This window comes from Ochotona curzoniae, unplaced genomic scaffold (assembly GCF_017591425.1).
Source record: "Ochotona curzoniae isolate NIBS_2020 unplaced genomic scaffold, NIBS_Ocur_1.0 scaffold_2453, whole genome shotgun sequence".
Lineage (NCBI taxonomy): Eukaryota > Metazoa > Chordata > Mammalia > Lagomorpha > Ochotonidae > Ochotona > Ochotona curzoniae.
Window position 1 is genome coordinate 18929190 of NW_024467094.1, and position 14824 is coordinate 18944013.

Consider the following 14824-nt stretch of genomic DNA (forward strand, 5'->3'; position numbering starts at 1 on the left):
AGATATTTATATCCGCTTGATAGAGTGAGAAGGAGAAAATCTTTGATCCACAGGTTCACTTGCCAAATACCCACAGTACTTAGGCCTGGGCTGAGCCAAAGTCAGGGCGATGGAACGCTATCTAGCTTTTCATGTGTCAGGGACGAAAGAGCCATCACCAGGCTTCACATCAGCAAGGAGTTGTACTGAAAGCAGAAGAGCCGGCACTTGAACCAGGAACCTCTGATGTGGAATGCAAGTGTCCCAAGTGGTGTCTTAACTGCCATACCAAAATTTTGGCTCATTTTTAAAGTTAATTCTTTATTAATATGTTTTATGTGTTCATTTTTATAGAAATAAGGCAGCATTTCAGCAATGTCTAATTCTGTATATTTATCACATCAGGCAGTTGGTGTCATCTCTTTCTTTACAACTGAGCTCTTGTGGCTCCGCTTGCTTCTCTTTAAGCAGTATATTTTATAATATTACTAACCTTGCTGTCAGTCCTTTTGGATATTGGAGTGTAATGGTTGATATGGCAGGCATATGTTTGATGCTTTTAAAGCTTTGGAGAACAAAGGTAACTATATTTTGCTTTTTAAAGTAATTGATAGAAAACCAACCCCTGGTTTAAAAAAATTTTAGTGATTATTTATCTTTTTTTGGAAAGGCAGATTTACAGAGAGAAGAAGACAGAATGAGCTCCCCAAGTGGCTACAACAGGCAGAGCTGAACCAATCTGAAGCCAAGAGCCATGAGCTTCCTTCAGGTCTCCCATGCAGGTGCAGGGTGCCAAAGGCTTGAACCATCCTCTACTGCTTTCCTAGGCCACAGAGAACTGTATAGGAAGTGGAGCACCAATGACCTGAACTGGCACCCATCCGGGATGCAAGCACAGGCAAAGTGAGGATTTTAGCCACTGAACCATCATGCCACCTCCCCCCGCCCCCGGTAAAATTGGCTGTAATTCTTCACAGGGATAGACAGTGTATTAGGAACTGTGGCCATATTCCATGCAGTTTGAAGCCAGTACTGTGGACTAGTCACTCTCCAAGTACTGGAGTTAGAGCTGTACCCTAGTTTCAGCTCTGCCACCCCCAGCTGGGTATGTGAGCAGGGAAAGTTTCAGAACCTCTGTGAACTTCACTTTGCTCTTGTGTAAAATGGTGCTCAACTATCACAGTATTTTGTGAAGGTTAATATGCCAACACATACTCAGAGCATAGCACAGTATGTATGTTGTAGCAAGTATTCAGAAATAGTGTTATATTTTGTAACTGTTAATCATTAATAAATGATAGCAATGATCAATCAGAAATGTTCAAGCAGTTTTTACATGTGTTGGAAACCTGTTGGTGCTAGAGGTATAGCACCAGCCTGATGGGGGCCGGCATGGTGCTGTAGCAAGCTAATCCTCTGCCTACAGTGCTGACATGCCCTTTGGACATTGGTTTGTGTTCCAAAGCCCAACCTGGCTGCTGCACTTCTGCTCCAGCTCTCTGCTAGTGTGGGAAGGTAGCAGAGGATGGTCTACAGCCTTGGGACCCTGCCCCTGCATGGAAGACCTGGAAGAAGCTCCTGGCTCCTGGCTATGGATCAGCTCAACTCTGGCTGTTGCAGCCATTTGAGAAGTGAACCAGCAGATGGAAAATTTCTCTTTTTTTTCCTTCTTTCTCTGTGAAATGTGCCCTTCAAATAGCAGACATAAAATAAAATCTCTTAAAAACAAAACAAGAGTTCCTGACCACCAGGGATGATTAGGAGACACTAGCCTCTAGGAACTTATTGTTTCTATAAAAAAAAAAAAACGGGTATGGAAAGTCCGGTGCCAGTCTAGGGTGACTGGTAGGAAAGCTGTGTGTGCAGGAGCACGTGTGGCACAGAGGAAGCCCAGGTATCTGTAATAGTTGGAGCCAGAAGGATGAGTGCCATCAAAGGTCCCATGTGAAGGATGACCTTTGAGTTGTATTCTGGAGGATGAATTGCACTAGCTCTGACCGACAATGAGCAGAAGAGCATTCCTGAGCGACAGCAAGAGACGCCCATGCCTGGAGATTCATCAGTGTTATGTTTCAGAAGCTATAACTAACAGTCTTTCTTCCCCAAGAAGAACACAGCTTATCACATACACAGTTGTGTCTTTTGTGGAGTTTGCACTGCTACTTCACTCTGATTTCCTTTGCTGTCTTCCTGGTTTTCTGCTCTCTTTCCTCTCAGTGATAACTTACCTCGTGCAGGGGAAATGAATGCATTTGGCATTCTGGAACTTGTTTCTTGGTTGCTATTAAAATTTGCTCTTTAAACTTTAGGCAGTTGCTGTATACTAGTGTGGATAGGAAGGAGAGACAAAAATGAAAGAGTGCACTGGTGGCTTCCTGTGGCTGGGGGCGACTAGAATCTAACTCATAACCCTGCTTAGGGCATGTCATGCCCGTGTGGGTTTCCACATGGATATGGGATAATGGAAAGTGAAGGTACCCAGGATTAGCCCCAATTTGTATTTTTTTTTCTTTTAGACTTATTTTTTTTTTTTTTTTATCAGAAAGGCAGATTTACAAAGAAAAACCGATAAAGATCTCCACCTGTGGATTCACTCCCTGAAATGGCCAGACTGTCTGGAGCTGAGCTGGTCCAAAACCAGGAGCTACTTCCAGATCTCCCACGCAGGTGCAGGGTCCCAAGGACTTGAGCCATTCTCCACTGCTTTCCCAGGCTGTAAGCAGGGAACTGGATCAGCAGTGGAAGAGCCAGGACACAAACCGGTTGTGCCATTATGTGATGGCATTGTTAGCTAGTTGAGTCATCATGCTGGTCCCTCCAGTTTGTATTTTGAGTGACGTTTGTATCCTCAGATTTTAACATATTTGTGGGAAATGAGGCGAGGGTGTCTAAAGAAGCCATTGAAGGTGTGATGAGAACAGATGTGGAAATGTTGGATTATGTCATGTTCACAGACATTGGCTTCAGAGTGTGGATACCTCCCTTTAATATTTTATTTGTTGTTTTTCTATAGTAATAGTTTTCTGAAGGCATCTTTATTGAGGTGTAATTATAAACAGATGCACCTTTCATGTGGACAGTTCAGTGAGTTTCTTTTAAGTTAATGTTGTTGAGATATAAAGTTTTACAGTCAGGTTAACTTTTTGTTAAGATTTATTCATTTGAAAGGCACTTGGAGAAATTGACAGAGAGAGGTTTTCTATCTGTTTACTCCCCAAATGGCTGTGACAGCTGGATTTGGGCTGTTCCAAAGCCAAGAGCCAGAAGCTTCTTCTAGGTTTTCCACATGGATGCTGGGCCTCTAGGACATTGGCCACCTCCATTCCTCCCCCTGCTTTTCCAGGTACGTTGGCAGGGAGCTGGATTGGAAGTGGAGTAGCCAGGACTTGAAGCAGTGCCCATATGGGAGGCAGGCACTGCAGGCAGCAGCTTAACTAAGTATTCTACAGTGTACAGTGCCAGCCCCAGTGTGTACTTTTTCATGCCTGAGGTTTTTCTCTGAGCTTTTTTTTTTTTTTGAGCTTCATTCACACTATTACTCATTCTGATACACTGATTAACAGCCCATGGTCTTGGAATGGCAAATAAAGTTACAGAGCAGGAATGTATTTATTTTTAATGTGTGCCCTGGCAATATTTTCAGACTGGTTTTGTTCAGAATGTTATACCATTGAATACTGAATAAGACCCAAAAAGCCTGGTTTCTGATCCGTGTACGTTTCAAACTTTGTTACCAAGGGCAAATCATTGTATTTGTGGATTTGTTTCCATTGAGGCTTCTGTTAAGTTCAAACTTTGTTCCAGATGCAACATCACTAAATAACATGCAGAGAAAGTAATGAAGAGGAGAACGAACATATAGAGTACCTGGGTTCGAGTCCCATGTCTACTGCCTTAATAGACTTACAGACAGCCCATAGTCACTGCTGGTGTTCAATCTGTAAGTTTTAGTCTCTGATCCATCCTTCCTTCCTTTGTTCCTTCCTTGCTTCCTTCCTCCTCTTCTTTCCCCTCCCCTCTCTTCCTTTTCTTCCTTCTACCTTGCCCTTCTCTTTACATGCATTTATTTGAAAGAAATCCTTCATCTTCTGGTTTAGCTCCCAAATGACTGTAGTAGTTAGGGTTGGGCGAGCCCAAGCCAGGAGCCTTCCAGCTAGGTCTCCAGTGTGGGTGGGATGGGGCCCAAACACTTGGATCATCATTCACTACTTTTCCAGGTGTATTAGCAGGGAGCTGGATCAGAAATTGAGCAGCTAGGACTTGAACCAGTGCTCACAGGGATGCCAGTGTCTCAGACCATGGTTTAACTGGGTGCACTAAAACACTGGCCCCAGATACCAATGTTTGAAGTCAGCCATTCTAAGATTTTCTTCCAATTTTTCTTTAAAATAGTTTTGAAATGTATTTTTATTTATTTGAAAGGCAGAGAGAGAGAGAGACTCTTTAACCAGTGGTTGACCCTACCCTTTCCCCCACCAAATGCCTGCTGTTGCTGAAGGTGGGCCAGTCTGGAGCAATCTGGGTCTCCACTGTGGGTGGCAGGCAGCCAAGTACTTCAGTCATCACCTGCTAGCTCTCAGGGTCTGCTGGAGCGTGAAGGCGAGGTCAGAAGCTAGAGCTTGCCATTGAACCCAGGCATCCCAGTGTGGGATTACCCTACCCTTAATGAAAACCTATAAAGTCAAAATCAGTGTGAAAAGTCCAAGATGAAGGACCATTGTTGTGGCGTTATGGGTTAAGCTTCTACTCTGCAGCACTGGTATCTTGTCCGATCCAGTTCCCTGCTAACATATCTGGGAAAGTAGCCAGAAGATGATAGAAGTCGTTGAGCCCCTGTACCCATGTGGGAGAGCCAGATGAAGCTCCTGGCTTCAGCTTGGCCCAGTCTTGGCCTTTGCGGTCATTTAGGGAGTGAACCAGAAGATAGCTGTCTCTCTCACTTGTTTGTAACTCTGCCTTTCAAATAGATAAATAAATTTTTTTTTTTAAGATTTATTTTTATCATTTTTTTTTTTATTGGAAAGGCGGATATACAGAGAGGAGAGACAGAGGAAGATCCTCCGTCCGATGATTCACTCCCCAAGTGAGCGCAACGGCCAATGCTATGCCGATCCGAAGCCAGGAGCCTCCTCCGGGTCTCCCACGCGGGTGCAGGGTCCCAAAGCTTTGGGCTGTCCTCGACCACTTTCCTGGGCCACAAGCAGGGAGCTGGAAGGGAAGCGGGGCTTCTGGGATTAGAACCTGCGCCCATATGGGATCCTGGGCGTGCTAGGCGAGGACCTTAACCACTTGCGCCACCTCGCCGGGCCCAATAAATCTTACAAAAGAAACCCCATGATGAACAAAAGTCGATATTTTGAATAATACAGAGACTTAATGCTGAGTTTTCCTTTTGCCTGCCCTCCAGTATGGCTCTGCAGGACTCTGGTAAATGTCTTAACTTAATAAATTTAATTCATTAAAAAGTACAAATATTTATGAGATTTGATGTGATGTTTGATATTTGCATATAATATGTAATGATTAAATATGGATAATCAGTGTATCTTTCCACTCAAGCATTTATGATTTCTTTGCACTGAGATGTGCAATAATCTCTTTATTTTGAAATTGCAACATAGTATTGCTAATTATTGTCACTTTACTACAGAACAAAACACTAGAATTTAAACCTATTCTCTGTAACTTTGTACCCATTATTAACCTCTCTTGTACCTCTCCATCCACCACTCCCACATTATTTATTTATTGTTTCGTTTAACATGGAATTCTGTGATGTGTTGTATGAAGTTAGATCAAAGTTGGTGAAGGAAAAGGGAGTTTTTAAATTCTAGTTATATTTTTTGTTCTATCTCTAAAGGTGTCCATTTATGAATATCATTTAATTTAAATCTATTTTTAAGTATCTTCTATGATTTGTTTCTGTATATATGCTGTTAAGCTCCTCAGGGGAGAGTGAGGAAGGTACATGAGGAGGTTGAGTTGGTACATGTATATGTTTGTACATTTACATATATACATATTTTATGTACAGATACTCTTATACATATGTTTAGGGTACATACACACACGTGTGGGTAAAACATTAAGTGTACACTGTAAAACCAAGTGGTAATTACGTTTTAGGACCTCAGGTGATACTTAAGTCTACTACAGGCTTTCTATTGCCTTATTCAGTTGTCAGCTCATGACCCAAATGTAATTCCTGTTTGATTTTTCCAGTGTCATCCTCTGAGTCAAAACTAAGATAAATGCAATGCTGGAGTATACTGTGTTGTGTGACAGTTGATTGATGGCAGGGGAAAAACAACAGTTCTCCTAATATACTTATGATATGGTGTGTGAGATTTAGGTAATGTTGAAGATAACTAAAAACAGTCAGGGTAAATGGAAGATTCCGCACTGGAAGTAAGGTAGATATCTGTCCTCTTCCTCTGCCCTCCTTATTTAATTAGAAGGATGCTCGGAGCACTCTATCAGTTCCCTTGCGTCACTGATTAAGTCACCTGTCAAGTTCCTTCCCCACTCTTTTTGAGTTTAGATCTGTGTTCTTACCTTTCACTACCTGCTTGGTTAGCTGAAAGCTGGTCTTGGGGTTTGGGGAGAAACTAATAAGATAGTCATAATATTTGGTTTATTGGTTCATGACACACTTACCATTGGTTCACATTGACTCACTATTACTTATTTGGCTAGTTTTTATTTACTTTAAAAAATAATATAAGAAGAAATATGAAAGCACCACCACCTAAAACAAAGGTAGGTGTTTAATGGTGATCTGCATCTAGCCGTCTGTCCCCTCCTCAGCTCTTCTCCCAGCCTGCCCCCACTCATATGGCCATTTTCCTGAATCACATGTTCATTACATTCTCTTACTCGATTTCTAAATTAGTTTTAATATATCTAGACAGATGTCTTAACTATATTTTAGTTGTGTTAAACTTTGCAACATTTTGCAAAATTTAAAATCTATAACTTTTTGTACAGTAATCATGTATCTAAGTACAGGTAATATTTTTTTTAAGATTTATATTTATTATTTTTATATTGGAAAGGCAGATATATAGAGAGGAGAGATAGAGAGGAAGATCTTCCATCCGATGATTCACTCCCCAAGTGAGCACAATGGCCGATGCTATGCCGATCTGAAGCCAGGAGCCTCTTCCGGGTCTCCCACGCGGGTGCAGGGTCCCAAAGCTTTGGGCCGTCCTTGACTGCTTTCCCAGGCCACAAGCAGGGAGCTGGAAGGGAAGCGGGGCTTCCGGGATAGAACTGGCACCCATATGGGATCCCGGGCGTGCAAGGTGAGGACCTTAACCCCTTGCGCCACCTCGCCGGGCCCCAAGTGCTGGTAATATTGTGAAATGTACATCCTGGTCATCATCGGTTTCCTGACACATAGCTCTTAAAACCTTTGAAATCTCTCAAATGATAAATACCCTTCACTTTTTTTTAATCCAGTGAGATGATTTGTGTCTAGGGGGCTTCTGGATAGCCTGGGAGTGAGTTCTCTTAGAAGACTGAGGCTTTCAGTTTTACTCCCTGGCCGCTGGGGCGAGAGCAGAGGGTGAGGACTGAGCTGACGCCTAGCAAGATCATCAATCATCAATGTCATCAGTTAATGCTGATGAAGTCTCCGTAAAAATCCCTGAACTGGGGGGTGCAGAGAGCTTTCCCGGCTGCTAAACGTGTGGAGGTACCTGCAGTGTGGAACATCTGTGCTCCTTCTCACCTGCTTTCCCAGTGCCTGTCTTCATCTGACTCTTCAGCTCTGTGCTTTGTAGCATCCTTTGCAGTGCGTCGACTGATGTAAGTAAAGTGTTTTCCTGGAGTCTATGAGCTGTTCTTCCTAGAACCCAAAGAGGGGATCACGGGAGCACAGGTCCCTGGGGCTTGCAATTTGTATATGAAGTAGGGCAGTTTGGAGGAATCGAGCCCTTAACCCGAAGCGTTTAGCATGTACCTCTGGGAAGAAGGTGTCACAATTGGGCTGAACGTGTGATGGTGTGGAATTGTTCCCTGTGTGGGCAGAACTCTCACATGGGGTGGGCCCAGAAGCGTTCTGTAAAGATTAAAGTGGAAAAATTTGGTTGTCACATGTTTACTAAGTTTTCTTGTTTGTAATAATTTGTATGTAGAATTTTTTATGTGTTTTATGTGAGTGATAGCACAATTCTCGAATAATGATAGTTAAACTCTTCTTTGTAACTTTAATAACCCTATTTTTTCATTTTATTTCACTTTCTACCCTTTTAAAATCAACATCTTTTTAAACAATATTTTCATTTTTCTTTGAAAGGCAGAGTTACAGAGAGAAATATGTTCCTTCTGCTGGTTCATTCCCCAGTTGGCCACGTTGGCCAGAGCTTGTGTAGTCAGAAGTCTGGAGTTTTTTCTGGGTCTCCCGTGATGGATGGGGTACAGGGGCCAATGACCTGAGCTATCTGCTGCTGCTTCCTAGGCCATTAGCAGAGAGTGAGAGCAGAAGTGGAGCCACCAGAGCTCAAACCAGTACCCATATGCAATGTTGTTGTCACAGGCAGAGGCTTAGCTTGCTGTGCCATGGCTCAGGCCCGCTCTATACCTCTTAAGCATTTTTGTTTATAGATTTCCTAAAGTTGCCCTTTGCTTACATGGGACAAACTCGATTTGGTCATGAAGAAATATTTTTGTCTTAACATTTTGGATGTTTTGTTTAAGAAGACTGTAGGCATGTATAGAATGCACTTGGAATTTTCCCTTTACTTGACAGTTTTGGCAGGATTATTACTCTAGTTAGAGAGTTTTACTTCATTTGTTGTCATCTGGGGGTTTGATAGATGATTACTCTTGAAAGTTTAACGAAACTGGCCTTGTGTCTGAACCACGTGCTACCTTTGGAGATATTTTAACCATATTCTTTTATTTTCAAAAGATAATTTACTGTCCTGTGAAAGTTAGATTTAGGAGCAAGGAAGAAAAATTGAAATATGAGAAGAGTAAGTCTGCCTAGCAAGCGATGTATGAAGATGCTTACGTCTGTTACCTCCTTAAATCATGAGAACCTCTCAGAGGCTCTGTTGGCTAGGTCTTGTAGACAGAGGGTGTTTATTTTGTTATGACAAGAATAAAAAGTACAACATAATGATGCTGAAATAACCCAGAATTAACTTTAGGAAACCTTGTTACTGCTCAAGTTGTGAGAAAGCAAGAGTCCTGAAGCAGGACCTGGCAGCTTGCAGAAAGGCCATGCGGGCTGGCACAGGGACCTCCGAGCTGAAGGCCATGCTGGCTGGTACAGGGACCTCCAAGCTGAAGGCCATGTGGGCTGGCATGGGGAGCTCCGAGCTGAAACGTAGTCTGACTGGGGCTCAGCTGCCTGGGGAGGGGGCTTGGCTTGGCAGGCATGGGTAGACCCCTGGCACTAAGGCCCAAAGGAGTTGTGGGCAGGACAAGGCTGATACTCTGACTGTCGAAGAATTATAACTCACTCACTGTCACAGGTAGCTTAAATTTTTTTTTTCCTGGAAAATTTGATAGAAACCAAAGGCTGGAGTTAATCTGCTGTAACTGCTGGAACAGTGCTGGTAAGAGCAGAACATAAAAGATTGGCCTTGCAAATGAGAGTCAATAGGCAGATCACTAGAACAGTGAATAGAATGCATGTTTTACAAAGAAAATCTCAAAGTTGGAAAGATTAAAGTATTTTACAAACCCCCCAGAAAAGGGAAAGAAAACAACTAGAGATATTAATTGAACAGATCTGGAGTTTAAACCCAGGCCTTGGCTGCCTATACTGTATTTCATCTGATTTAAGATACTGTTGATTGTCAGGAAAGGCATCATTTTATGAACCACAGAGGGAGGAAAAAACTGATTAAATAACGTATGCATTGTAAAGAGACATACAAATTTCAGAGATTTAAAAAACTAAGCCAAGTGAGGGAGTATCTTAAAATTGATGAACTATGATATATTCCAGTGCCCTGTAAAGAGTTTTGTTTTGGAATTGTTAATTTTGAAATATCTATGGAATTTTTAAGGAGATCACCTAATAGGCAGTTAAAATGTGGAATGGTGGACGAAAGGAGGAGGCTGGAGGTCCAAAGCTGAAGGTCGTCCACTAGTTATAACCCGGAAACAGTCTAAATTGATTTTTTTTTTTTTTTTTTTTTTTTAGCTTTAGTGGTTTCTAAGTCTATTTCTTAGGTCATTGTGAATGTCTTTGCAGTGGCAGCTGTAGGAAAATGCTGATACTATCTTTAGTTATTCAAGAGCACCTTTTTTTTCCCTTTGAGTTGACACAAACAAGGATCATTTCCTTTGTTCTTTTTCTATTAGTGAAGTGTGTGGTCCTTGGGCATGCAGTGTCCTCAGAGGTGCAGTTGGAAGAGGCAGCTATACAAGTGAGGTAGTGCATGGCAGAGGATGCAGACGCTGGGAAGGAGCCCCTTCTACAGTCTCTCTCATGGTTTCGCTGTTTTACAGATCCAGCATGTCTGGCTTGCATCTAGTGAAACAAGGTCGAGACCGAAAGAAGATAGACTCACAGCGGGATTTCACTGTGGCTTCTCCAGCAGAATTTGTTACTCGTTTCGGGGGAAATAAAGTGATTGAGAAAGTAAGTTATCATTTGCTGAATTGTTTCTCGAGAGTACATGCATTTTAATACCTGGGTTTGTTGTCTAGATTTTCAGAGACTTTACCTCTTAACATGGAATTGCCCTTTCTGCCTCCCTAGCACCCTGTTATGTAATTTCACTATTTCCTGAAACATTTACCACTGATGATTCTGTGACAGCTAATGAAGGAGATGAGCCTGTTGCTCTTGAAGTCCTTTTGGAAAGACTGTGTTCCAGCAGGGTGTGAGGGATGTTACTGCTTTAGGAGTAGGGAGGGGAGTTTCAGAACAGGCTGTAAGAACTTGATAGGCAGGGACATTCTGCCTTCCACCAGTTGTGGAGGTTGGGTTATTTAGAGGGATTTTACTGCCCAAAATTCATAAAAATATCAGTTACTTTCAAGTGTTACAAGTATTTTGTTACTTAAAGTTACATTGAATTGTTTGAAAGGCAGCATTTTAGAGGGAAGGAGGAGAGCAGTTGAGAATCGTCAAAGTGCTGTTCACACCCCATCCTCCGACCCAGTGTCCATGGGTCATCAGACTCTCCTGGCTTCTCGCTGTGGCCTTTCTTCCTGAGGCAGTCTCTATGATTCTGGGATATCAGAGTTCGGCATTTTGGAGAGAAGCCATCAATGCCAGTGCCCTATTTTATTTCGGTAGAGACTAGCACAGGCCCGGCATGATGGCCTAATGGCTAAGTCCTTGCCTTGCATGCCCAGGATCCCATATGGGTGCTGATTATCTCGGCTGCTCCACTTTCCATCTAGTTCCTTGCCGGTGGCCTGGGAATGCAGTAGAGGATGGTCCAAAGCTTTGGGACCCTACATCTATATGGGAGACCTGGAAGAAGCTCCTGGCTTCCGACTTTGGATTGGTTCAGCTACAGCCGTTGTGGGCATTTTGGGATTGAACCAGTGGATGGAAGATCTAGCACCTGATGTATTGGTTTATTTGATAATATAGCATCTCATTAAATTTTCTTCTTTTCCTTAGCCATAAGGATGCTAGAGTAATTCATGAATCACACTCATATTTGATTTTTTTCCCTTGCAAAATCTGAAGTTAGGAAGGAGTAAGCATCACTTGGCACCTATTGAAGTATTTGCTTAGCAAACATCCCAAAGTACCACTTGTTCATTATGGGAAGTTTCTAACAGCTTGCAGGAAGAATTCCTAGTTTGAAATATGACGTTATCAGAGAAAAACTGATAAGCAAAAATTCTCTCATCTCTTCCTTTGCCATTGCCTTTGGTTTCTTTCTCTCCAATCCCTCTTCATTTCTTCCCAGGTTCTTATTGCTAACAATGGCATTGCAGCGGTGAAATGCATGCGCTCCATCCGCCGGTGGTCTTACGAAATGTTTCGAAATGAGCGTGCCATCCGGTTTGTTGTCATGGTCACTCCTGAAGACCTGAAAGCCAATGCAGGTGAGTTATTCTTGTTAGGAAAGCTGCACCCTCAAGCAGGAGACCTTGACCAGTGTAGTCTTCAAGTAGGAGAACTTGTGTAAAATTGATCTTTAAAGGATTTATTTCTTTGAAAGGCAGTGTTAAAGAAAGAGGGAAAGAGAGAAGGAAATAAATCAATCTTCCATCTGCTTGTTTACTTCCTAAAGGCTTCAACAGCCTGAAGCCAGGAGCCTGGAGGTTCATCCAGATCTCCCATGGGTGTGGCAGGGACCCAAGCACTTGGGCCATCTCCCATTGTCTTTCCAGGTGCATTAGCAGGGAGCTGCATCAGAAATAGAGCATCCAGACTTGAACTGGCACTGCTGTCAGTGGTTTTACCTACTGTGCCCCAACACTGGCCCCATTTGGGGGCAATTTTTTTTTTTCTTTTAAGATTTTTTTCAGGGCCCGGCGCGGTGGCGCAAGTGGTTAAAGGTCCTCGCCTTGCACGCCCGGGATCCCATATGGGCGCCGGTTCTAATCCCGGCAGCCCCGCTTCCCTTCCAGCTCCCTGCCTGTGGCCTGGGAAAGCAGCAGAGGACGGCCCAAAGCTTTGGGAACCTGCACCCGCGTGGGAGACCCGGAAGAGGCTCCTGGCTTCGGATCGGCATAGTATCGGCCCGTTGCGCTCACTTGGGGAGTGAATCATCGGATGGAAGATCTTCCTCTCTGTCTCTCCTCTCTGTATATCTGCCTTTCCAATGAAAAAAAAATAATAAAAATAAATCTTTAAAAAAAAAAAAAAGATTTTTTTCATCCCCATTCCAAAGTGTGATATACAGAGAGAAAGATTTTCCATCCAAAGATTCATTCCCCAAGTGACCACAATAGCTGATGCTGTACCAATCTGAAGCCAGGAGCCAGAAACTTTCTCCAGGTCTCCCACATGGATGCGGGGTCCTGAGGCTTTGGGCCATCCTCGACTGCTTTCCCAGGCCACAAGCAGGGAGCTGGATGGGAAGTGGAGCTGCTGGGATTAGAACCCTACGCTTTCAAGGCAAGGACTGCAGCTGCTAGACTACCACGCTAGGCCCAAGGAGTTGGTTATTAACAGGAGTAGAGATTTTATCTGATTTTGTAGAAGATCAGGCCATATTTTCAAGCTAAGTGGGAGAATGGTGTATTTGTTGCTTTTTTTTTAAACTTGATGTTAGGTATTGGGAAGTGGGAAAAATGAATGATTATTGAAATCCTTAGTAAAGAGTTGAGTACTGTCGTTGCTCAGTGTCCATGGGAGTTTGAGTAAAGGTCCTAAGACTTGGATCCTTTATATAAAATGGTATAGTATTTACACACCTTCCCAGATACTTCATATTTTTTAAAAGATTTATTTATTTTTATTAGAAATACAGTTTTGGGCCTGGCAGCGTGGCCTAGCAGCTAAAGTCTCGCCTTGAACACACTGGGATCCCATATGGGCGCCGGTTCTAATCCCAGCAGCTCCACTTCCCATCCATCTCCCTGCTTGTGGCCTGGGAAACCAGTCGAGGACTGCCCAAAGCCTTGGGAGCCTGCACCCATGTGGGAGACCTGGAAGAAGTTCCTGGATCCTGGCTTCAGATCGGCATAACATCGACCGTTGCACTCACTTGGGGAGTGAATCATTGGATGGAAGATCTTCTTTTCTGTCTCTCCTCCTCTCTGTATATCTGACTTTCCAATAAATAAATAAAATCTTAAAAAAAAAAAAAAAAGAAAGGCAGTTTACAAAGATAGAAAAATCTTTCTGCTGGTTTGCTCTCCTAGTGGCCTCAAGGGCCAGACCTAAGCCAATCTGAAGCCAGGATCCTCTTCTGAGTCTATCACACGAGCACAGGGTCCCAAGGCTTTGGGCCATCCTCAACTGCTTTCCCAGGCCACAAGCAGGGAGCTGGATGGGAAGTGGAGCAGCCAGGACATGCATTGGCATCTGTATGGGCACTTGCAAGGAGAGGATTTAGCCACTGGACCATTGTGCCTGGCCAAGATATTTCATATTTTAAAAATATTTATGTATTTACTTTATTGAGAAAGCTGAGTAAGAGGGCAAGAGAGATTTTGTATCCACTGGTTCCCTTCTAAGAGCCTAGGCGGTGCTAGGCTATAGCCAAATCAGAATCTCCCTCCAGGCCTCCCATGTATTGTCAGGGAACCAAGTATCTAAACCATTATCTACTGCCTCCCTGTGTGTGCATTAGTAGGAAGCTAGCTTGGAAATGGAGCTGGAGCTTGAGTCCGGGCACTCCAACAGGAGATGAGGGTGTCCCATGCTGTGGCGTCAGGCTGCAGCTTAACCCAGTGGGCTAGAACACTTACTTCTTAAGTACTTTAAAATCATCTATAGATTGCTTATAAGGCCTAGTACAACATACATACTGTGTAAGTAGTTGTGGTACTATATTATGTAGTGAATAATAACCTCCCAACAATCTGTATATGTTCTACACAGATCTCTTTTTTTTTTCCAAAATACTTTCTATCTGTACTTGGTTAAATCCAATGGATAAAGACCCAATGCTTATGGAGAGTCAAAAGTACTCTTTTTTTTTTTTTAGAGGATTTTTTTTTGTTTATTTGCAAATATACTTGTGAATAGTGTCTCTAGTGGCGGTTGTAAGGATTGCAAGAACTAGGAATTGATGGAGAGACACAAACTGTAAACTAAGTGAAAAAACTGTGTTTCTGCATGTCTTATCTTCACTGTCTTCCATCATGATAATGGATTTATTTGTGTAGAACTGTTTAGTTGCCAACTTTTGTGGACTTGTGTGTGTGTGTGTGTGTGTGTGTGTGTGGAGCATTTAGGCCAGCAATT

The 14824-nt window shown here is 42.9% G+C and overlaps 1 protein-coding gene across 1 annotated transcript in view; it reads left to right on the forward strand.

The window, feature by feature from the left end:
• Positions 1 to 14824, forward strand: part of ACACA (acetyl-CoA carboxylase alpha) — a 217218-nt gene that overhangs the window by 26416 nt on the left and 175978 nt on the right. The window contains exons 4-5 of the mRNA XM_041001716.1: positions 10447 to 10579; positions 11871 to 12009. Coding sequence (XP_040857650.1) covers positions 10447 to 10579; positions 11871 to 12009 — 272 coding nt within the window. The remainder of the gene's footprint in view (positions 1 to 10446; positions 10580 to 11870; positions 12010 to 14824) is intronic.